Source organism: Natrix helvetica (genome assembly GCF_964273705.1).
Source record: "Natrix helvetica genome assembly, chromosome: 11".
Lineage (NCBI taxonomy): Eukaryota > Metazoa > Chordata > Lepidosauria > Squamata > Natricidae > Natrix > Natrix helvetica.
The window spans coordinates 4943625-4967592 of NC_138562.1; the positions used below are offsets into that span (position 1 = coordinate 4943625).

At 44.2% G+C, this 23968-nt stretch overlaps 1 protein-coding gene across 1 annotated transcript in view; it reads left to right on the forward strand.

Annotated features, from left to right (window-relative positions):
• Positions 1 to 18620, forward strand: part of AR (androgen receptor) — a 186027-nt gene extending 167407 nt beyond the window's left edge. Inside the window, exons 5-8 of the mRNA XM_081963987.1 lie at positions 2756 to 2900; positions 8949 to 9079; positions 10825 to 10982; positions 12638 to 18620. Of these exons, the coding sequence (XP_081820113.1) occupies positions 2756 to 2900; positions 8949 to 9079; positions 10825 to 10982; positions 12638 to 12793 (590 nt within the window). The 3' untranslated portion in view covers positions 12794 to 18620. The remainder of the gene's footprint in view (positions 1 to 2755; positions 2901 to 8948; positions 9080 to 10824; positions 10983 to 12637) is intronic.
• Positions 18621 to 23968: the final 5348 nt, after the last annotated feature.

The window sequence follows — 23968 nt, forward strand, 5'->3', positions numbered from 1 at the left end:
AAAACACTTATTATGTATTTTCCAGTATTATATCAATTCCTCTCACCGTCTACCCACAACAACTCTCATTTGCTCTTCTGCTTTCCATACACCATATTATGCCCTATTCCACAGCAGCACTACCTCCTCTCCCTCTCTCCTCCTCCCTACCTTCTTCCTTCCCTCTACCATCCCTCCTCTCCTTTCTTTTTTCTACTTCCCCTTCCTCTCCCCTTCTCCTCTCGCCTCTTTCCGCTCCTTCTAGCTCTCCCACTCTTTTCCTCACCTCTGTTTCTCTCTCTCCTGTCCCCTCTCTTCCCCTCCTTTCCTCTCCCATCTTCCCTTCCGCTCTCTCCACTTAGCTTTACGTGGTGTATTTCAGCATCTGAGCAAACTCAATTTAATATTGGTGGCGTTAATAATAAATAATGTTCCAGTAATCAGTAAAAGGAAAACTATATTTTGACCCTAGAATGATCCAAAGAATTTTGGGTTGCCCATGTAATAACAACAATAGCCAGTGAGGCACTACCTTGATGTGATAGCTATGCCAGAGGTTCAACCATACTGCCAGATCTCATCAGAGAAGTCAGACAAAGAGTGTCTCTACTATAAAAATTATGATGAGACATTAATTTCAGAAAGCCATACCGGCTCGGATGTCAACCAGATTAACAAGGTCCACGCTAGATGTTGGAGTTCTTGGATGTCTGGTCCAAAATAGGCTACAGGCCTCAGGAGTGTTGGGTCAGCAACACTCAGGGGCCACAGCTGGATAACTCCTGGAAGGAAAGGTGTTTACCTATCACAAATATACAGTGAAATCAAAGAAATAATGATCTGTTATTACAGATCAAGTCCAACAAGCAGAGGATATTTGAAATCAATGCACCAGTTCTGGAAAGAACATCATCCAGAATCAGAAATAACAGAACAGGGGCTGGCAGATCAATGTCTATTTATAATATGAAATAAAATATTCATAGAAGCAGAACTGGAAGAACTGCACAGGTCTAGTCAGGGCAGAGAAATCAAAGCCTTCAAATCTGATCCTTCAAGAGTCATTCTCATCTCATTAGTTCATAAAACTTTTTGGGGGAAAAATCTGTCTTCAGATGCGTCTTGGCCAGTCTTGCTGTTTCAACTTATGTGTCTTGTTCAGTGGCAGTCAGGTTTCAGCCTTCTTTACCTTGGCCATGTCTCTGAGCACTGAACACCTTGTACTTCTGGACACTCCAGGTAGGTTGCAGTCCCGGAATATGATGATAGGGTCAAAATACTCACTTGCCTAATAATTGTGCACCCAGTGTATATTGTAAATCACCTTGGAAAGATGTAGAAAGGAAGAATAAGACGTAAGTAGTTTCCAGCTTTGTTGATAGTTCTGGTAATGTTCAAATTTTCTTTTTCTCTGTGATCATTCATTTCAGCACTTTCGCCACCTTCCAAATGCCAAGAAGGTGAATGAAACATGCGCTCATGTTAGCAATGAGCAACAAAAGTGTCGAAAAGTCTGAAAATCTAACTGATGCGAAGTTTTAAGTGGAGCAAATATAATTATGGATTAAATACCTTAGGCAACACAATATATTTTTAATAATTTGCAAAGGCTTAAGAGATGCTTTTAGAGTGAAGAGGAAAACAACAGTGAGATTAAAATGTAATTTTAAAATATAATCTGTTTGGGGGGCTAAAGTGTGACCCACGTGGCATCAAATTACATGAACTTCCTGATAATTCTGCTTGAGAAAATTCTGGGTTTTAGCAAGGCATCTTGGCAGATCTTTGACTTAATGCCCCTCTCCTCACATGGAGTTATACAGACGGTCCAGACTGCATGCAACTCGGAATCCAAATAGTTCAGCCTTTATTTTCTTTCTAATTTCATCCCTAATTAGAAGTCCTTTTGTTGTGATCCCTGGTGTATAAAGAGAAAAATAGCTTGTTCTGTTATAACAACAGACAAACCTCCAGTAAGAAAATGTTTTGAGTATGACTTTTCCTTCCCTCATTTCCAGCTGCCAGATTTAAAATGTCACAAGCTGCAATAGTTTAGAGAAGGGCTTCTGTTGCATCTAAAGCAGTGGTTCCCAACTTTTTTGGGGCCATCTAAAATCCTGATGCTCCCCCCCCATACATATAATTCTTAAGGTAAAAATTCCCCTGCACATGCGTGCTACTTATTCCTGACTCTAGGGGGCGTTGTTCATTTCCATTTCAAAGCCAAAGAGCCAGTGCTGTCGGAAGACATCTCTGTGGTCATGTGGCTGGCATGACTAAATGCCAAAGGCGCACAGAATGCTGTTACTTTCCCCTACCAAAGGTGGTTCCTATTTTTCTACTTGCATTTTTACATGCTTTTGAACTGCTAGGTTGGCAGAAGCTGGGACAAGTAACGGGCGTTCACTCCGTTACGTGGCGCTAGGGATTCTAACTGCTGAACTCCTGACCTTTCTGATCGACAAGCTCTAAATCTTGGCCATTGAGCCCTTTTATAATTCTTATATATTATATAATTACTATTTTACTCAAAAGGTGAACTCTACTCATGCGGAGGAAGCCTAAAGGGGCCATTAACTTGGTTTAAACAAGGTTCAAATTACCCCCATTAAAAATCAAATTGTCCCCCTGTTGGGCGGGGCCCCCACGTTGGGTACCATTGCTCTAAAGAGTTGGCCTCACAGCCTGGAGCCTAGGCTAACAACCCAACTGCTCCTTGACCTGAAGGAAGAGCTTTGCCTCCAGCTGACTCAACTTTTCTGACTTTTCTCCCCAGGGTTCCGCAACCTGCATGTAGATGACCAGATGGCCATCATTCAGTACTCCTGGATGGGCTTGATGATTTTTGCCATGGGATGGAGGTCCTTCACCAATGTGAATTCCCGGATGCTTTATTTCGCTCCAGATTTGGTTTTCAATGAGTATGTTTTCTCTGTTTCATGTTCGACCTGATTAATGTATAAAGTTGAAGGAAGTGGAAAGGATGTTACCCTGTCGTTTGCTTTAAGAGACAGCCAGAGGAAACCTTCTCCTTTCTTCAGGCACGGCAGGGCAAATGAGTCACAAGGCCAAGAAGCTGTTTTCAGTGAAAAGGAAGAAAGGAAGTTTATGCAAGATCCAACGTTTCTGAGCTCAAACTGTGTCTGCTTGACTTGTTTCAGGCAAATGTTCAAGGTTTTCCTTGACTGCAATGTCATGGAGATTGGGTGAGATGGCATTTGCACAGGAGTCAAAAGGCAAAATGTAGGGCTGTACAATATGAATTCTTGGTAACATTTGTTTTGTTTCACATACTCTCTTCTTCTGAGAGGCAGTTGTAGAGATCACAATTTCTGGAAAGTAGATGAGTCAAAAAGTAGAACTCTTAAGTCTAAACATCAGCTATTTCCTAGTTAGAAGTGTTTAGTAAAAATATCTTCCAGAGAAATGTTTAAGTGTAAACTGAATATCCATTTTCCAGGCATATGCTATATTTTTCTCAAGGGGGCAAAGACTGGTCCTTTCCATATGTTTGTGCATTCTTTGAAATATTCCATCTTTTGTTGATCTTTAGCATAAAATGATGGTGCTTCAGATGCCACCTTGGATGATCAAAGTCCTGTAAAGCAATACACCACCTGACATGTAGCTATCCTGACCCAAGCGTAGCCACTGTTTTCTGCACTTCTGGCTTCTCTATCCCAGGTCTTGGCCAGGCAGAGGACTTCCCATGTTCTCGTCTTCTTAGCACCATTTGTCTACCAGAGTTTCGGTATGCAGTTCATGTATTCAGTTACTTCAATCCCTGGGCCTCCATTGGAGAAGGATTCAAGTTGAACATTGTAGCCAGATATTACAGAGCAGAAACAAATTTCCAAGATCTGCCTCTGTACTTCGCATTCTTGTTTTCAGATGACTCTGCCTGAAGCTGCATGCGCCATAAGTGGCAAGATAACAGGCACCACAGTCTTCTGCGAGGGCACATTTCAATAAAGCCTTTTATCTGAACAAAACAGAACAGTTGAAAACAGCTTAGATCAGAATCCATGGGGTAAATTGTCAGGGTGACAGAGAAATTCAGATTTGTGCTTTCTTTTACTTATGTATTTTGCCATATTTTCTAATTAGTGGTTATTATATTATTATATTATATTATATTATATTATATTATATTATATTATATTATATTATATTATATTATTATATTATATTATATTATATTATATTATATTATATTATATTATATTATATTATATTATATTATAATATTATATATTATATTATATTATATTATATTATATTATATTATATTATATTATATTATATTATATTATATTATATTATTATACTATACTATACTATACTATACTATACTATACTATACTATACTACACTACACTACACTACACTACACTACACTACACTACACTACACTACACTACACTACACTATACTATACTATATCCCAGTACCCATTTGCCTGCACTGGGGCTGGGCAGATGTACCTTAATGGCCCAGTGAATCTACTGGGATGCAAATAAGGCAGCAATGGCAAAATGCAGGAAGGCTTTGGCCCCCTCTCAACTACGGCTATGATGAAAAATCAAGTTATGTCAGATCAGGGAATTAAGTTTTGCAGGTCCTTTTCATATGAAGAACGTTTTTTTCATATATATATTTGATATTAAGAATGGGGTTTTTTCATATATATTTTTTTCATATGAAGAACAGTTGCAGGAACTGGGTATGTCTAGTCTTATGAAAAGAAGGACTAGGGGAGACATGACAGCAATGTTCCAATATCTCAGGGGCTGCCACAAAGAAGAGGGAGTCAAGCTATTCTCCAAACTACCTGAAGTCAGGACAAGAAACAACAATTTTCTTTTGAAAAATGCTTCATAACATGGTAATAATTCTGTCAACTCCAACCCTCTAGCTTCCTGGGTATCTTTCTGGTTTCTTGACATCTACATATTTAGAATACTCTCTTGAGTGAAATCTTCCAGCAGCTGAAGAGGCAGTAATGACATGAGTCTTATCCTTTCAAGAATCCATAGAGGTCTGCAAAGCCTCTCATGAAAGAAGAGGGAGAGATACTTTGCAAAGAGAAGAGTGCACCCTCTGTGGCACTAGACCTGGACAAATAATGACCTTGTAACGCTATGGAGTTCATTTGATAGACAATCGTGGTTTCTTAGTAAGACCACACTGGAATACTGCACCCAGTTTTGGTCACCACATCACAAAAAAGATGTTTGAAGCTTTGGAAAAAATGCAGAGAAAAGCAACTAAGACGATTAAAGACTAAAACATATGAAGAACAATTGCAGGAATTGGGTTTGGCTAGTCTAAAGAAAAGAAGGACCAGGGATGACATGATTCCAATATTGCAGCATTTGAGGGGCTACCACCAAAAGGAGGGGGTCAACTTATTTTCCAAAGCACCAGAAGACAAGACAAAAAGCAATGGATGGAAGCTAATCAAGGAGAGAGGCAACCTGGAATTAATAAGATACTTTATAACAGTGAGAACAATCAACCAGTGAAACGACTGGATGGCCACCTGTCTGAAATGGTATAGGGTCTCCTGCTTGAACGTGGTATTGGACTAGAGGACCTCCAAGGTCCCTTCCAGCTCTATTTGGACTGTTTGATTGAATATTCGAGAGATTGCCACAAAGAACAGGGGGTCAACCTATTTTCCAAAACACTTGAAAGCAGGACAAGAAACAATGAATGGAAACTGTTCAAGGAGAGGAGCAACCTGACAGAAATTTCCTGACAGAACAATAAACTAGTGGAACATGTTGCCTTCAGAAGTTGTGGGTGACCCATCACGAGGTTTCTAAGAAAAGAATGGACAGTCATTTGTCCAAAATGTTTTAGGGTCTCCTGTTTAAGCAGAGAGTTGGACTAGAAGACTCCAAGGCCCATCCCAACTCTTGTTATTGTGTTAAAAAAAGAGGGAAAGGTGCTATTACTTCCCAAGAGTCTTCAGTAAGCTGCTACACCTACATGCATTGTATGCCCCCTCCTACTCTCAACCAAAATCTTCCTTCTCCACAGAAGAGCCTGCAGCTCCAGCTTCAACATAATAACATAATTCCAAGGATTTCCAACAAGTTTCTCTTAGCAAAAACAACATTATTTCTGCAACATCAGTTGGATTCTAGCTATCTTTCCCCATTTTTTGATATTAGACACAAATGGCAGAATTCTGGGTACTTTCTGTGGGTGTTTTTCATTTTCTATGTTGTGCATAAATATGAGTATAGTTTTCTTGCCAAAAATTCTGGTTCTTTGTGAATTTTTTTTTAAAGTGATGGTAGCCCTATCTTGGAAAATTGTGTCCTGCTTGCCTCTGTTCTCCTGGTGTCAGGCAATCTTGGATTTGTTTCTTCCTTTCTTGGTCAGGGTTTCCTTCCTATGACCTCCTGACCTTACATACATGAAGAAGATATGCCATCTCCATATCAGGAAAGTTCCTTCTTTACTCGTCACAGGCAGAAGCCGACAGTTTTCCCCATGGCCTTTGTCCATCGTGACTTGGTGTCTCTTTAAAATGAGTTCAGAACAGGGGTGAAATTCAGCAGCTTCTGACAGGTTCTGGAGAACTGGTAGTGAAAATTTTGAGTAGTTTGGAGAACCGGCAAATGCCACCTCTGGCTGGCCCCAGAGTGGGATGGGAATGGAGATTTTGCAGTCTCCTTCCCCCAGGAGTGGGGAGGGAATGGGGATTTGCAGTATTCTTTCCCTGCCACGCCCACCAAGCCACCCCGCCAGAACCAGTAGTAAAAAAATTGAATTTCACCACTGATTCAGACCTGTTTCCGATCTGAGAGGAAGAAGCAGAAGGGAAACTTCTGTGGTGTCTCAGATGTCCAGGTGGGCGTTCAAATGGACTGAGCACTCTGGGCTTCCAAGGGTCTCTGTAGTTGGCAGATGCCACATCCATCTTTCCATTTCTTGGAGACAAGCAGGTATTTATAACCTAGATGTTCAACCTTACTCAGCAAAAGTTGACGGCAGAGACATAACATGACTCAGTGAGTAGTAACACCAGTGGGAATAAAATGCAGCTTGAAGATGGGAAACTCCTCCCGGGGAGGAACTGCTGCTTTGGTACCGGTTTCCCAGTGGGGCATGTTAGCTGAGGGGCATCAGTGTTTCCTTGCTATACCATATTTTTCGGATTATAAGACGCACTGGTGTATAAGATGCACTAAGATTTCGAAGAGGTAAGTAAGAAAAAAAAAAGATTTTGCCTTCCCTTAGCCCCCAGCAACACTCTGCAGGCTTCAGCAGGGCTGGGGAAAGGCAAAAATGCCCCCGTTTTTGCAAAAAACGGACCATTTTCCACAAAAACGGGAAGCGTTTTTGCCTTACCCCAGCCCTACTGAAGCCTGCAGAGTGCTGCTGGAGGTTGAGGGAAGGCAAAAATGCCTCAGTTTTTGCGAAAAATGTTGCGGTTTTTTTGCAAAAATGGGATGTGGGGATTCGGTGTATAAGACGCACCGACATTTCCATGCTCGGGGGGGGGGGTGCATCTTATACTCCGAAAAATACAGTAAGCGTTCTCATATGAAATGACCGAAATCCCAGGAAGGGGCTGGTGGGAGTTTGCAGAGTGACAGAAGGGGGCTGAACTGGGTCAGAGCTTGGGGCTAGGAGAGCCTTTGTGGAGGGAGGGGTCAACATGCACCATTATGTGACAGCCCCCCCCCTTCAGAGGACTTGCATTGGATGGCAAGAAATACGAAGTTGCCATCAAGACTGAAATGGTAACATTTAGAAATTTCTCTAATAGTGAAATGCGTGGAAGTTGGTCTTGGAACAAAGGCAGATTAGTCAGCTGGATTCCCTTTATGTCTTTTTTTAAAAAAATATTTTATTTTAAAACAAACAAAAACATACATATAACATTAAAAGTATCATCAATTACATATCTATTTAGCCTGTCATTTGGTCACAAACATTTGTACGTCACCGCTTTCAGTTGCATATAAAATCAACAGTTATCAACCCAATATACATTAATACATTGATTATCATTATAAATCATATATTCAGTTTACTCTTATAATTTCTTCCTTTTAAACATGTATTCTAAAGATTGCATTCATAGGTATGCTAGCTATCTGTTACATCATTGTAAATCTAATAATAACATATCATTATGGTATCATCTATCTTATTCTGATATTTCTTGTATGTATGTATGTATGTATGTATGTATGTATGTATGTATGTATGTATGTATGTATGTATGTATTAAGTTTACAACCCCTGGTATGCCCAAATATGGGAGGAAGCATACTGCTTCCTTTCTCTGTCTATCGGCTCATCCCAAGAAACCATCCAGACAGAAAGCCATTATTTTTAATGTTGCCTTTGTTATTTGTGTTGTGTTTGTGCTTCCTCCCATATTTGGGCATACCAGGGGTTGTAAACTTAATACGTACCTATTTCCCTGGCCTAGCTGATAAGGAGGAGAGCCTGTGACTTAGTGGCAATACAGCCCTGGTTCGATTCCCAGTAAGGGTATGGCTAGCTGATGAGACCTAAATAGGTTGAAATAGATCTATACTAGTCTCCCTTTATTTATTTATCAGCACAAATACAACACACACACACACACACACACACACACACACATGTTTGTGTTGTATTTGTGCTGATAAATAAATAAAGGGAGACTAGTATAGATCTATTTCAACCTATTTAGGTCTCATCAGCCTATTTAGGTCTCATCGTATATATATAAAGGTTCACCAACATTTTATATTTATGTATCATTACTTTCAGTTATATGTAAAATCATAAAATATATATCCAATATATATATAAATACATCTTTATCATTGTGTCTCATATATTCAACTACAATTATTGTTTCTTCATTTTAAACAAAATATTCTAAATATTCCATTCATATATATATACCAATATTCCATTACTTTACCTATGTCTTTCTTCTTTTCTTCTCCCAGGTACCGGATGCACAAATCCAGAATGTACAGCCAATGTGTCAGGATGCGGCATCTCTCTCAAGAATTTGGATGGCTTCAGATTACTCCTCAAGAATTTCTCTGTATGAAGGCTCTGCTCCTCTTCAGTATTAGTAAGCTGCTAGCATTTTTCATGTACCTGTCTTTGTACTTAGCACAAAACATAAAATAACACGGTTGAAAGGGACCTTGGAGCTCTTTTAGCTCAACCCCCTGCTCCAGCAGGAGATCCTGTATCATTCCGGATCAATATCTGCCCAGACTCTTTTGGGAAACCTCCAGTGAAGGAGCTCCCCCCCCCCAACTTCTGGAGGCAGGCCATTCCGAAGGTTAATTGTTTAAATTTAAACAAATTAAGGTAATTTTTTTCCTTAGTTCTAGGTTGGATGTCTCTTTCCTGATTTCCTACCCATTACTTCTGGTCCTGCTCTCAGGAACCTGGAAGAATAGGTTGTTCCCCTCGTGTTTGTGGCATCCTCTTAGATATTGGAAGACGGCGATCATGTCTCCCCTAGTCCTTCTTTTCATCAAACTAGACATTCCCAGTTCCAAATTCCTGCATCTGTTCTTCTTATGTTTTGGCCTCCAGTCCAGGGATGAAATTCAGCAGGTTCTGGAGAACTGGTAGTGGAAATTTTGAGTAGTTCGGAGAACTGGCAAATGCTAACTCTGGCTGGCCCTAGAGTGGGGAGGGAATGGGGATTTTGCAGTATCCTTCTCCTGCCACACCCACCAAGCCACGCCCACAGAACTGATAGTAAAAAAAAAATGCATTTCACCACTGCTCCAGTCCCCTAATCAACTTTGTTGCTCTTCTCTGCACTTGTTCTAGAGTCTCAACATCTATTTTGTTTCTGTAAATGATGCATGGTAGGTGAGATCCACGGTGCTAATGGGCAGGACCTCTTTAAGAAACTACAGCCGCAAATAAGCTTTATCAGGCTAAAACATAGGAAGGAAGGTTGCAGGAATTGGGTATGTCTAGTCTAGTGAAAAGGAGGATTAGCGGAGGCATGATAGCAGGCTTCCAATATCTGAAGGGCTGCCACCAAGAAGAGGGGAACAAGTTATTCTCCAAAGCACTGGGGGCAGGGCAAGAAGCAATGGGTGGAAACTAATCAAGGAGAGAAGCAACCTAGAACTAAGGATAAATTTCTTGATGGTGAGTACAATTAACCAGTGGAACACGTTGCCTTCAGAGGTTGTGGGAGCTCCATCACTGGAGACTTTGAAGAAGAGACTGGACAGTCATTTGTCTGAAATGGTATAGGACACTGTTAGCGAACCAGTTTGGCACTGAGTGCTGAAATGGGAGCACGCAGGGGAGGGGGGGTAGCGCCAGAAACCAGAAGTGCAGCTCTCTGACAGGCGTACCAGTCACCTGGTCTTCCAGTTTCTGGTGCATAGGCATGCACGAAGACCAGCTGGCCAGTGTGCATGCGTGCACCAGAAACCGGAAGCTCAGCTTCCCGGCGCACGGATGTATGCCTAGGAGCTGCTTTTTTAGTTTCTGGCGCTCCCACATCCACAAAGACCAGCTGGCTGATGCGCATGGAGGAGTGACGGCTGCTGTTGCCCAGAGAGATGGCTCTGCCATAGGTTCTCCATCACTGGTTATAGGGTCTCCTGCTAGTACAGGAGGGTTGGACTGGATAACCTCCAAAATCCCTTCCAACTCTTTTAGTCTACATTCTATGTTCTCCGCGGCAGCTTCCCTGCTGTTGGTTGGGCCTTTGTAAGTGAGGAGATTCCTTCACCTCCCGCCAAAGAGATGGGGGCACACACATCTTAGTATTCCTCAGGCTCTTTCCTTGGTCTGCTTCCAAGCCTTTTATTTCCTCTCCTTATTCTGCCTCAGTTCCAGTGGATGGGCTGAAGAATCAGAAGTTCTTTGACGAGCTCCGGATGAACTACATCAAGGAGCTGGACCGGATCATCGCTTGCAAAAGGAAGAACCCCACGTCTTGTTCACGTCGCTTCTATCAGCTCACAAAGCTCCTGGACTCTGTGCAGCCGGTAAGAGGGAGAGTTGGCCAAGGACCCTGGGGTGCAGGGCAAGGTCTGCTCAGACTAAGAAGGGCTTCAAAAAAGAGGAAGCTCCAAGCCCACAGAATCCTGCAGAATCACTTTGGAAAAAGATCGAGGGAGACTTGCATACGGAAGTTTGCAAGAGGTGAATAATTATACCGTGTTTCCCCAAAAATAAGACAGGGTCTTATTTTCTTTTGAACCACGAAATAAGCACTTGGCCTTATTTTCAGGGAGGTTTTATTATTTTTGAGGTGCGGGGAGCGTGGTCACCTCATGGCTGCTGCTGTGTTGCAATATTTTCGGGGAGGGCTTATTTTAGTGCATGCGCTCAAAAGTCCATTTGGGCTTATTATCCAGGGAGGTCTTATTTTTGGGAAAACAAGGTATTGTAAATATAATTCACCTACTCCTTTTATAGGAACTCCTCTGTTGGAGGCTCCTCCAGATTTATGGACACTGCACAGTGATACACAACCTCAAGCCCCAGAGCTGCAAGCAGCCTCAAAATCCTTGGGTTCACACACACACACACACACACCGAGAGCTGCAAAAGTGTACATATAAATTTCTTTGTATCTTTAAACTTTGTAGACAAAGTTGTTGCTGTATTAGTATTAACTACATCAAATTTAAAAGGAAGTTTAGTTCCTGTTCTATCTTTCTGGACTGGGGTTTCTGGCCCACCACTCAACAGCCATGTGCAGCTTGGGGGGAAATAGTTCTTCTTAATTCTTGCTCTGTGTTGTTTCTTTGGCTCAGAGCCAAGCTCCCTCAGGCCTCTTCAGGTGGTCCCTGCCAGGGAGGCTTCTTGGGGAAGCTCCATTCGCTAAGTTTCCATGAGAGTGCAACAGTGGGCAGTGGGCTCAGATGAGGAGAAGAAGGGGGTGTGGGTTATCACTTGCCGTGGGTAGCTCTAGAAGTGTCAGCAAAACAAAACAGAAAGTCACACCTTGCAGAACATTGTGCATTTTCTGGTTACGGGAGAATAAAATGCTCTTACAACACAAGTCCAGTCAGGACAATAGGATATGAGGCACCCCCACGTATTCTTCCCCCTTCCCTTTGAAGCAACCCCAAACATCTCTCTTTTGGAACCACCAGTGGCTGCTCAGCCCCTCAGAATGTCAGGGTTCCAAATAGCATCCAGAAGTAAACCAGAGTCCAAGGCAAAGTATTGCTCAAAGTTCTAATTTATGAAGAGAGCCATGTTGGCACATCTGGGAAAACCCAAATCCGAAAGCTTCCCGGTTTTCCTCACCTAGTTGAAAGTTCAAGATCTTGCCCCCACACCCACAAGTCCATCCCATGGTCCAATCTCCCACTGGCATGCTGGCAGTTTCCACCCACCCAGTTCCAGTCAGGTGCAGCGGTGCAGAGACAAAGGATGACCTTGGCTTTCTAGAAAGAATTTTGTTATGGCTACTTAGCATCTAACTCCGTACAATCCCCCGTCCCATTTTCCCACAATAGAAAAAGGCATAGTAGAATCATAGAAAGTGTGGCAGGCCAAAGATCCAAAAGAAAGCTGCAGGCCTGGCACAGAATGCAGCTGGCAGCCCTCAGGGCAGAAGGTCTCTGGAAGGGCATGCTGAGCAAGACAAGGGTGCCTCCCTGTGACAACCTCCCTTTTCCTCCTCTAGATTGCCAGAGAACTGCATCAGTTTACATTTGACCTCTTGGTGAAGTCGCACATGGTGAGCGTCGACTATCCTGAAATGATGGCTGAGATCATCTCGGTGCAGGTCCCCAAGATCCTTTCCGGGAAAGTGAAACCCATCTACTTCCACGCCCAGTGATGGCGAGCGGCGGACGGGCCTCCTTTTCCTCGGGTCCCAGGACTCCTGCACTGCAGTGCCTTGGCACGCTGTGTGTCCTCAACAGATGCACAGTAACCACAAAGAACTCTTTGCTGGACCCCCTTTCAGGTTTCTGTTTTCTGCTTTCCCCCAAACTGCCTTCACCTTGAGAGATCTACTCTGGACATTTGCCGGCTTCAGTGGCTCACTGTATGCATGGACTTTCTCTTTCGGTTTTGTGGCGTGGTGCCCGGCGGCACTGTTTACATTCTTGTGCTTGTGCATTCCCCACCGTGGCTTTGGTGGCCCCTCTGCAACCAAAAGGAAGCGTCCATCGGCGCTTTTCTGGTGGTTCTCCCTGCTGCTGTTTGTTTTCTAACCAATGGCAAGCAGGTCATTAAATGCTGGGGATTAAGGGGAGACTTTCAAGCTGGATGTTTTTTTGGGGGGGAGAGGGGTGTATTTTGGGTTTGTTTTAGCAGTTCTGGCAGCCTCTTTATCGTCTCTCTGAGAAAAGGTCTGAAGTGTCCCTGGAAATAACGAAGAGACGCCAACCAGACCAAGAGAATGTAGTTGACACAAATGATCCGTGCTCCTGCTAGACTTTAGTTTCAGAGAGGGCTTTCTTTGCACATACAATCAGGCTCGAGACACCCATCATTGGTCCAACTATGCACACAGAATAACAGCGTTGGAAGGGGCCTCGGAGGTCTTCTAGTCCAACCCCCTGCTCGAGCAGGAGACCACAGACAGCCATCGTGTTCCCGGCACTCAGACCTTCAGCTACATTTTCTCTCTTGGACAGAGCCGAGGAGCCGGGGGTCACCCGTTGCAGTGGCTGTTGTAGAAGATCACTCAGAAGATGCTCACATCCACGGTTCCCTAACCCAGAGAGCCCCCTTCATGCAGTGGTTCTTGGGAGGAATAAGAAGGGATGGAAGTTTTCCCAACGCCCAGAAATGATGGGGGCCCTTTTTTTTTGCAGCTAGTACTACTTCATCTTTCTTCGTCTGTGGACCATGAGCCAGAAGTAAAAACATTTGCCCAGTGAATGTGAACACATTCCAGTTGTGAGCTTTTTTTAATCTTTCCATGGACTCTCCCTCCCTCCCTCCCTTTAGTTCTCAGTTGTATTTTTGTTCCCTTCCCGCAGCTTCCAATGCTCTCCCAGTCTCTGCTCGCCTCCTCTTAGCTCTGCCTCTCGTTGCAGGCCATTCATTTCACTTCCTAGAGGCTTCTTTGGATCACTGGCTTTTTGCTGCATGGCAGGGAACTGTCTCAGAAATCGTACAACTCGGCGAGACATCCTGGGTACCTCCGTCCGCATTGTCCTAACCCAGCCCAGCCCGGAACAATTTCTTCCAAACTTCACTCGAGTTCATGATGATTGTGTTAAACCGCAAGAGAACGATGATGGATCCCCCTTTTCCTTTCTGTTGGAACAATAGGAGAAACTGCCTTATCCAAGGAGATAAGGAAAACCACCCTCCCCAAATTATACCTCTTTTTTTATGGGAAACAAAAGTCCCATTTTTTTTTCTAACCCAGCTGCACCGTTGGTATCACTGACCAGGAATTCCCATGAGCTGGTAGCCAAAGATTCAGAGAAGCCACGTGAGTGAATTAGGTTTTTTCTTTTGTTTTGTTTTGCTTTTCAAGAAAAAAAATACACCTGGGAAAAGAAAATTCAAAACATGCCCTTGGATATCGTAAGAGAGCGTATGAAAAGCCCGTGGTTATAATGAGAACATTATCTTGGTTTATTTTTCTGTTAGGTACCACTTCTTATCACAAGGTGACATCTACTGAGAATAACAAAGGTGAAATTAGGATCAAACCTTTGGAGGGCTGCATGGCCCTCCTGAGGTCTGGCATGATTCTTCATTTGCTGTGATTTCAAGATGTCTTGCTCGGAGTTTTTGAAACTTGCCCGCCTTGGGTCATTTTGATCTGATGCTTAAGATCATTAATTACCTGGCCGTTGTTGTGTCTTTGATGGATCCTGCACACTCCAGGCTTCAGCTAAAGGAAAAACAAGGTTAAATTTCTAGCAACACAGAGTTAAAATGACCAGCATTCGGTTTCATCTCTGCAGGAACAAGAACAATAAAGCAGCAATACATTGAATTAGCTTTTCCTTCTGAGTAATGCTGCCCATTGCATTGCTAAAATAAATCTATTTCGGCTGCTTTTTAATTTTTGGATTGTTAACAACAATAATTAGACAGAACCATTGCAATATGTCCCTGTTTTCTGTACTGAGGTTGCCTCTCCTCTCATTCTTAGAGCAAACAGTGACAATGCAATGGGTGTTTGGGCTTTCCTGAACCTTTTTCATGCCGTCTCAAGAGATTTTTTTTCTGAAAAACACAACGAAGCTCTTTTTTAAAGACAAGAATCTACATTTTGGGTGCTTGGTTTGAAAGCCTCCTCCTCCTCCTCCCACATACATGGAACTAGATGAATCGCACTCTTAACCCTCCTTCCCTGTAGACTCAGTATAATTTCATTATTGGTTTTTTGAAATGTTGCCTCAGGCGCCCCTATAAATGAATGAAGATAAGTCCATCAAAAGTTGGGCAGAAACGCCAAAAGCACTTCTGCAGTTGCCCAATGGCTCAGATCAGTGTGTTGATTCGGCTTCCCTCCACTGCATTGTACTTGTGATGTGCCTTCCACAGCGCTGGCTGTGGGGAACTGTGTCCATGCATGCATGCTGTACTTGGTGTCAGGGTATTCTCCTCCCATGCTCAAATCTTCTGAAAATCTTGAAGTTCAAGGGCAACATGCGTCCTTCATGCTAAGCTGTTGCAAAAGGGCAGCGCTCCTCTTGACATCTTCAAGATCCACGTGCAACCAAAGTGCCACCTCTGGTAGACCTCTGCAATCTAGCATGGCTGCTTCATGTTTTTGATACCAGAGGGAACATGCTAGATCTTCAAGTACCCCAGGATGACTCCTTTATGGTTGCTGTAACCTGTCATCCAGCAGCTTGATTCCTCATCTGTCTCTTCAGCATCAAGCCATCTTCTGAGGTGCATCAGGTCCAGGAGAAGCTTCGTCTTCTGGCCATTTCTGGAAGATTCCTTTCAAATCCTTTTTAATGAATGTCATGTAAATATTGGAGAATGGATTAGTGGTGGCCGGGAGTTAAATATTTACGTTCTTCAGCTTATTTACGGTGGACTACTGCTGCAGCAGTACTAAGGGAATTGTGGGGAGGGGGGGAGGGGAAAGCTTACGAATTATGAAAAGCATTTACAAAATCATAGCCATCAGTCCATATTTTTAGTACTGTGCATTTTATGCATCGAAATTATTACACATTTTTAAAAGTGTACTTAGGCTTGGGTACGTTCTATTCTGCCATATGATAATTGCCTTTTGTGATACAAGAAGCTATTTGCCAGACCCCAGTCGCTCTGAAAATGCACAGGATTGTAAAAGAACTGACAAATGGGGATGGGGAGGGGATGAACAATAGTCTTGCTGCTGCTGCCTCTGGCTCCTTCGCTCCAGAAGGGGGTCCTGTCCACCCCCCACCCCACCCCGGGGCACGCTTGATCTTGTTCTTTTGGCAGTTGGGAAGAAGGAGGAAGGCCGTAAATTGAAGGAAAGGGGGCATTCCCATCGCACAAAGAAAGGACCTACGCATTTGACCCTAGACAACATCACAATTCTGATGACAACGGCTGTGCATCGCAGATTTGGGATTTCTTGTATTTTATTTTTGATGTGGGATGTATGTGCTTAAGAATCTTAGATTTTCTATAGTTAAGGATCCCTATATCTATGTTTTTCCCCCTTTTCTTTGGGAAAACCTTTTTTTCCCAATCCTGTCCCTTAATTTTACTGGAACTCTTGAGTTCTCTTTTTGTCCAAAGCACTTTGTAAAAAGCTTAGGCTGCTTCTGTAATTCACTTGTTGCAATTTTGACCGAAAGAATGTGTTTGTAATGTTAGTACCAAAGAATGTTATTTAAAGTGGGAAAAAAAACAGATTTCTGACTTAGTTGGATGTGCCACCCTCTTGCTCTGGGGCACAGGGAGACTTCTCTGCCGTGCTGCTGGGGTGGAGGGCCTGTGGGATTAGCCAGGGCAGAAAAGCATGGCACAAAAAGATGGTACGAATGGATTTCCTGGCCTGCTGAAAAGAGCAGCCAGCCAGAGGGGAATAGCCCTGTTGGTTGCATTATTTGCACTGGGGGGGGGAGCCGGGCCCTAATATTGCTCCCGTTTGATCGCACGAAAGGTTTTCGATGCTCACAGCTGCTCAGAGAGTGGAGGAAAACTCTTTTGCCAGAGAGAGAGAGAGTTTTTGCAGCTCAGCCTTAATCTGGGCGGAGGACGAGGACGGGGAGGCTAAAGGTAGTGGAGCTCTTCTGTTTCCCTTACCTGCACCTGTGAGGATACTGCAAACCACTGGTGGAGGGAGGAGGGTCAGGCTGCATCCAGAGGAGGACATGGCCTTCGCCTCTCTTGCTGGAAAGGAGCCCTTTGCCAGAGAAGGAGGCCAAGGGAGGAGGACATGCAAAAGTCAGGACAGAGTCAAGCAAGACGTCGGTCTGCGTGACACGGCTTTCGTTCTTAGCAGAAGTAGACCGGTTTTGCATTGAATGTGTAGAAAGCAGAAGGACTCCAAACACCAGACTCTGGTCCTTGTTTGGAGAGCCTGGTGGGGTCTGGGGGGTGGGGGAGGGATAGACTTTTTTTTTTAGCATAGCTGGAGCCAGAAATAATTCTGTAAAAATTGTGGCACTTTTTTTTTTTAAAAAAAAGTTACATTTGTTAATCTGCTTGTGTATTTTTTTAATTAAATCTTTGCAGACATAGATGATTGTTAGATGAGATCACCCAACTGGCTGTGCACTGGAGTTGTGAGGGGGGTGGAAGCTAGATGGACCTGTTCAAGTTTCTATGGTCTTAATGCAGTCAAATAAGCTTGTGATGCTATAAAATATACATACCAGCCAAGCAGCTGAAATATTGTCCTCAGAACAGCTGCCCAAGCAACTCTCCAGGGCCCAGGAACTGCCTGTCAGATGCCTGTCGAACAGCAGGAGATAAAGAATGATTTCATTAGGCTAAGGATTCATTGACAGAATATGAAACGGAGAGATGGATTCTTTGTTCTGGCCAATGGTCATAAAATCATTGCATACATAAAACTAATGATGGTTGGTTGGTTGGTTGATTGATTGATTGATTGATTGGGTGGATGGGCGAGCAGATCAGTCCAGTTGCTGTGCATTTTGCATATTACATGACACAATGTGGCCACACTTAAAGAGAATAATGGCCTTATATCCAGGAAGTGGTCTTTAATTAACGGTGCCAAAGCAGATAGAACCAGCCATTTATTCACCAGCCAATTGTATACGGACACCGACAGAAGAACTTGTAATTGACTTTATTAGTGTCAGAATTAGACACACGAGTGTAATTCAGTGTCAGACACTTCGATGGAGATGCTGGGCACAACCACAGAAGCCGCTGCAGCCACAGGTCTTGCGATGACTGACGTGAGGCCAGGGCAAGCAATCTTTTTCTGGTGGGTTGCAGCCGTATGTCCCGGTTGCAGAGGCGAAATACCCGAGAGTCCATGAACACCCAGCCTCAAGGGACAGAAGTGAACTGGGAACTGTTACAGAGAGGATGTTACAAGACAAAACATCGGCCTTTTGTTTCTGACTTCATTAGTACGTTGTGTGTTTAATAGAAGGTGACCGTTGTCGTTGGACAGAGGGCAAATTTCATGCTGTAAACCGGTTCTGATCTTTGTAACCTTGGATTCTATTCTTCCTCCAAATACAGTTTTAAAAAGCAAACCTTGATTGTCTGAATCCGTATGTACAATTCCTTTCTCGGCTACACAGGGAGAGTGGCTTCTACTTTTTTGATACAGTTTCTTGGTTATTCATCTAGACCAGCGGTCCCTAACTCTTTCTGGCTCCATGGACCAGGGGTGGCGGAGGGAGGGGATGGTTTGATGTGCACAACCTAAATCCTGCATGTGTGCAAATGGAGCTTCACACGCTCATCCACCACTTCCACAGCACAGTTCCTAACAGGTCGTAGACCGGTACTGGTCCGTGGCCCCGGGGGTTGGGGAACTCCTGATCTAGACAAAACGAGTGTGAGAGAAACATACGCAGAGGAAGCATTTCAAGAGCATTTTCAAGCTACTTATCAACACTCAATGCTGTTATAGGAAATCAGTCTTATTGACGAGAAAAGAAATAATTAGTTTACATAGATTATTTAAAAATATCTGGGTGATAAATAGAATCTTTTCTTATCCCTTCCAGCTGGGCCTAAATATGTTTAGTTTTTCTGCATGGTTCTTTTCTTTTTCAGGGTGGCAGGGAATATATTTATATTCTGAATAATAACTTACATCACCTAAGGACAAAAGTGGCCACCGACGTTTCCTGCAAATACTTCTTAGGTAACTGCGCTGGAATGACTCATTTGCAATAAGTGTAAAGAAGAGAAAATGGCCAAGCCAAGGGTGGTCCCCCCCTGGATGGGACCTTGGCTATTCAGACAACCTGCCTGATTGGCTGGTCCCAGGTGCTCATCCGAAGAACATTTCTCAGTTCAGGAACATTTCTCCAAGGTGTCAGCAAAGCTGAATGATAATCCAAGAGTTCCATGTGAAGAGCACCTGAAAGCACCTTTGCTTGGGAATGGGAGGGCATCAGACTTCTCAAGGGATGAGAGGAGAACATTCCCGAGGCCCTGCTCCTATGGAGGTGATGCAGGTCTCCAGTTTAGTATGTTACTAATACACATTATCCAGTGTTCCTGCTGTTTGCTGAAGAGACAAGCAATATCTTGGGCAATATTGTCCGGTGTCCAATCTTCCCTTTCTGAAGAAAGTAATCAGATAGCAACTTCAGAAGATCTTGGAGGAAGCAGCTTATTTTGAATAATTTCAGACGGGGGGATAGTACCCAGGCAGTATTGGTCACACTTGTCAATGACCTTTGATGAAGCTAGGAAAGCAGTGCTGCATCCGTCTGCTGCTGCCTTGACCGGATTTTGATGCATTGACCACTCAGTGGTTTTCAACGCCATTGACCAGCTACGGAGACTCAGGGCAGTAGGCACTATGCTGCACTGTTTTGTCTCCTTCCTCAGTGAGGTCATCTGTCCGCTTGGGATTTGGTACCATCAGAATGTTAAATCCTGGGCTGCAAGATGACGCCAGGGTACCGACTCAGTGTCTGGGGGCTCTTTGGGTCTGGATGGGGAGGAACAAACTCCAGTGCAGTTCTGCTCTTGGCTCAGAGATGTTTTCACTTTGGTTGCCTTGGATGGAATTGCACTTCTCCTCCAATATTGGCCTGCAACTTGGGAGTCCTCTGGACTCTCAGCTTGTTTCACACTTGTTTCATTTTGTGGGTCATTTGCATCAGGTCTTCAAGCCCTTCAGAGAGTCACTATTGCCCTGGATTTTTGAAAAGCACTGCACATGAGCTGCTCTTGAAGACCATCTGGAATCTATAGCTAGAGCCGCTTCAAAATACAACATCAGCAGTTATGGACCCTTCTCGTTATTCTCATGTGTCACTGCTGCTATGCTAGTTGCTTTGATTGCCAGCTGGCTTCTGAGGGCAATTCAAGGTGTTGATTATTGATAAAGCCATTCATGGCAAAGGGTCTGGTTATCCAGAGACCACCAATCACCATTTTTGTCTGCCCATGACAAAGTACATTTGGATAGAGTGGGTGTCCCATCAATTCCAACTTCTTCTGGGTCTAAGGAAGCAAGGTACTTGCAGCCCCTGTCCTCTGGAATAGAATCCCAGAGGAACTCAGCTCTGGAAAGAGTCACCACTGACTTGGTCAACTGGATTAGCAGAGAGGCAGACCCATCCCATGGCTGTAGCGGTGCTGCAATTAGTAGATTTCCCCCCCAGCTTTGCTAATAAGGGCGTCCAGCCAAGACAAAGGATGACACCAACACTTTGCCTATCATGAGCAACGATCAGAACATCATTGGCTGCGATTCAAAAATGATGATAGAGACAGGAAGAGAAAATGTCACTCTACATTCTCTCATTCCAATGGAAGGATTGTTAGACAGCACTTCAACTTCAGTTGAGACTTTCAAACATGTGTACATGTAACAAACAGAAATCCGTGGCCATAATTTGCTCTGCCTGGAACACGAGTCCAACGTGAGGGAACCGGCAATAGATCTACTCTGCCGTTTTCTGCCCTTAAGGGGTGATGGTGTATAAGAATGACCTTGAGGGATGAGGGGAAGAAATGCTGTTTAGAAGACAATCATGAAAGAGAGGAACCCCCTAGTAGCTTAAAGGTTAGAGGAAGAAACTTAGAAAGGACCCGGCCTAATGGTTAGGGCAGTTAAAGTCATAGCTTGAAGTTTCTACCTTCAGACTCACAAGATTCTGATCCTGTAGCCTACAAGGAAGAAGTCCCATTTCCTGCCTGGTTTATCTGGGACGTAAAGTTTAGGATCCCTTCCCAGTTACCTCTGAGGAAACAATTTAATCCCTATGTCAATTATTATAAGCAGTTATGCAGGAGCGGCTATTTGTAGAGCTGCAGCCAGGCCTAGTTCCCGAGGAGTAAATGAATGAGACACACACATTCTAAACTACTTACATAACATTGGGCTAAGCACAACCACGCTCATCACCAGAAATAAGTGCATGTGGACGTCCAGTTGGGGAGGTGAATGAGGAGCAATCGGAATAGAGCTGGAAGGGATCTTGGAAGTCTTCTAGTCCAACCACTTGCTCAAGCAGGAGACTCTGTACCAATGATGGTGAACCTTTTCTGAACTGAGTGCCCAACACACGTGAATGTGCATGCACGCATGAACCCCCCAAATGCAATGTGTGTGTGAGCCCGCTGCATTCACCCTCCCCACATACTGTAAGTGGCAGGGACCTGAAGACCAGGAGGTACACACACATGCACGGCGGAGTTGAGCTGGGGCGATGGCTCGTGTACGCACAGAGAGGGCACTGCATCCCACCTTTGGCATGTGTGCCATAGGTTCGCCATCACTGCTCTACGCTACTCTGGACAGATGGCTGTCCAGTCTTTTCTTTAAAACCTCCATTGTTGGAGCATTTACAACTTCTGAAGGCAGGCTGTCCCACTGGTTAATTGTCCTCACTATTAGGAAGTTTCTCCTCAATTCCAGGTTGTTTCTCTCCTTGGTTAGTTTCCATCCAGTGTTCCTTGTCTTGCCTTCTGGTGCTTTGGAAAATGCTCACTCCGCCTCCTTTGTGGCACCCCTCAAATATTGGAATACTGCTATTGTGTCACCCCTAGTCCTTCTTTTCTCTAGACTGGCCATGCCCAATTCATGCAACTGTTCTTCATATGTTTTTGTCTCCAGGCACTTAATCATCTTAGTTGCTTTTCTCTGCACTTTTTCCAAAGTCTCAACATCTTTTTTTTTTTTGCAATTTGGTGACCAATACTGGATGCAGATGTGGCCTTACTAAGGCTTTATAAAGGAGTACTAATACTTCACATGATTTTGATTCTATGCCTCTGTTTATACAACCAAGGATTGTAGTAGCGTTTTTGGCTGCTGCCACGCACTGCTGGCTCCTGTTTAAGTGATCATCCATTAGGATTCCAAGGTCCTTCTCAAAATTATTGTTTTTGAGCCAGGTTTCACCTAATCTGTACTTGTACATTTAGTTTTTCCTGCCTAGGTGTAAAACCTTACTTTTCTCCACATTAAAAACCATGTTGTTGGGTAGGGCCCATTGTTCAAAGCTGTCAAGATCTTTTTGGATCCTTCTGGGGTGTTGGCTATTCTTGCCAGCTTGGTGTCATCTGCAAATTTGATGAATTCCCCTTCTATGCTCTCCTCTAAATTGTTTACGAAGACATTGAAGAGAACTGGGCCTAAAACAGAACCTTGAGGTACTCCACTGCTTACTTCCCTCCATGTAGTTGTAGTTCCATTAAAGGCTGCACATTGAGTGTAGTTTGTCAGCCAGTTACAAATGCAACTAGTGATGATGCTGTCTATTCCACATTTTTCTAGTTTACCAACAGGTGCAGGTTGTAGTCTACTTTGTTGAATGCCTTGATGAAGTCTAAGTATACCGTGTTTCCCCGAAAGTATGACCTGTCCTGAAATGAACGCCTTGCCACATTTTTTGCATGGGCAAAAATATAAGCCCACCCCTGAAAATAAACCCCCTGGACAACCCCCCCTCTGGCCAGGCAGAGCACCACTCACTGACCTAGCCGTATCCCAAAGGCGCCAAGCCGCGGCAGCCGGGGGCAAAGGCACTCACGTTGCTTGGCGCCTTCGGGATACTGCTAGATTGGGGAGTGGCATTCTGCCTGGTCAGAGGGGAGAGTTGCCAGTGGGCTCCTGAAGAGCCGGGCACAGCCTCAGGGGTGAAGCAGCAATGAGCTCACGAGCAGCCGCCTGGCAAACCCCCTCTCCAGCCGGGCAGAGCGCCGTGGCTTGGCACATTCGGGATACCCCCTAGGTCAGTGCATGGAGCTTTGCCCGGCTGGAAGACTCTCTGTCTGGAGGAGTCTCTGTACAGCAGCCAGTCCACAACCATAGAGTGCACTCCTAGAGCGGCCGCTGCTGGGAGACTTGGCAGCCATGCTTTGGAGTTTGGAAGCCGGAGAAGAAGTTATGCTCGGAGTGCAGCAGAGGCAGAACAGGCGCTTGTGCAACCCCCTTCTCCAGCCGGACAGAGCTCCATGCGCTGACCTAGGGGGGTATCCCGAATGTGCCAAGCCACGGGAGCTGGGGGGGACGGGCAGAGCGCCACGTGGCTTGGTGCCTTAGAGATACCCCCTAGGTCAGTGAATGGCACTCTGCCCGGCTGGAGAGGGGTTTTTCCAGGTGGCTGCTCGTGAGCGTGGTCACCTCATGGTTGCTTTGCCCCTGAGGCTATGCCCGGCTCTTTGGGAGACAGTTCGCAAGGAAGAAGCTGCCGGGCAACCCCAAAACAATAAGCCCTCCCTCTATAATAAGCCCAAGGCCATATTTCGTGGGGCAAAAGAAAATAAAACACTGTCTTATTTTCGGGGAAACACGGTACTATGTCCACAGCATTTCACTGGTCTAGTAATTTAGTCACTTTGTCAAAGAATGAAGCAAGATTTATTTAGCTTGTTCTGTTTTTAACAAACCCGTGCTGACTTCTAG